This window comes from Volvox carteri (genome assembly GCF_000143455.1).
Source record: "Volvox carteri f. nagariensis unplaced genomic scaffold VOLCAscaffold_1353, whole genome shotgun sequence".
In the NCBI taxonomy this organism is placed as follows: domain Eukaryota; kingdom Viridiplantae; phylum Chlorophyta; class Chlorophyceae; order Chlamydomonadales; family Volvocaceae; genus Volvox; species Volvox carteri.
In genome coordinates, this window is record NW_003308542.1 from 1,368 (window position 1) to 2,280 (window position 913).

The 913-nt window shown below is 59.9% G+C and overlaps 1 protein-coding gene across 1 annotated transcript; it reads right to left on the bottom strand.

The window, feature by feature from the left end:
- Positions 1 to 114: 114 nt before the first annotated feature.
- On the bottom strand, positions 115 to 486 carry VOLCADRAFT_39472 (uncharacterized protein; the record flags this gene model as incomplete). The annotated part of the gene is made up of 1 exon (XM_002959909.1): positions 115 to 486. A coding segment is annotated over one exon (372 nt), but the record flags the coding sequence as incomplete, so codon positions are not given.
- Positions 487 to 913: the final 427 nt, after the last annotated feature.

Genomic DNA, 913 nt, shown 5'->3' on the forward strand with positions numbered 1-913 from the left:
GAGGATCCCTTCCCGAAGGGGTCCCCGAAGGGGTTCCCCGAAGGGGTCCCCGAAGGGGTCCCCGAAGGGGTCCCCGAAGGGGTCCCCGAAGGGGTCCCCGAAGGGGTTCCCCGAAGGGGTTCCCCGAAGGGGTTCCCCGAAGGGGTTCCCCGAAGGGGTTCCCCGAAGGGGTTCCCCGAAGGGGTTCCCCGAAGGGGTTCCCCGAAGGGGTTCCCGAAAAGGTTCCCCGAAAAGGTTCCCCGAAGGGGTTCCCCGAAGGGGTTCCCCGAAGGGGTTCCCGAAAAGGGTTCCCCGAAGGGGTTCCCGAAAAGGGTTCCCCGAAGGGGGTTCCCCGAAGGGGGGGGTTCCCGAAGGGGTTCCCCGAAGGGGGGGGGGCGGTTCCCGAAGGGGGTTCCCCGAAGGGGGGGGGTTCCCGAAGGGGTTCCCCGAAGGGGTTCCCCGAAGGGGGTTCCCCGAAGGGGGTTCCCCGAAGGGGTTCCCCGAAGGGGAAGCGCTTCTTCCCCTAAAGGGGAACTTTAGTTCCCCTTTAGGGGATGAACTACTTCGTCATAGTCATACCAAGTCCCCTCTGGTCTTAGTCCCCTAGGGGGTGTCATTCCCTTTAGTTCCCCTAAAGGGGATGACAACCTTTGGTTCATCCCCTAAAGAAGATGAACCAAAGGGCTCCCCTTTGGTCACAAAATCCCTAAAGGGAATGATGACAACCCTTTTTGTTCCCCATCCCCTTTGTTTTCCCCTTCTTGTTCTTCTTCTTCCCCTAAAGGGGAAGAAGAAGAACAAGAAGGGGAAAACAAAGGGGATGCCAAACCCTTTAGGGGAGCAGGGAGACCAAAGGGAGACCAAAGGTTGTCCCTTTGGGTTCCCTTTGGTTTCCCCTTTTTGTTCCCCTTTAGGGAGCCAAAGGGGGATGCCT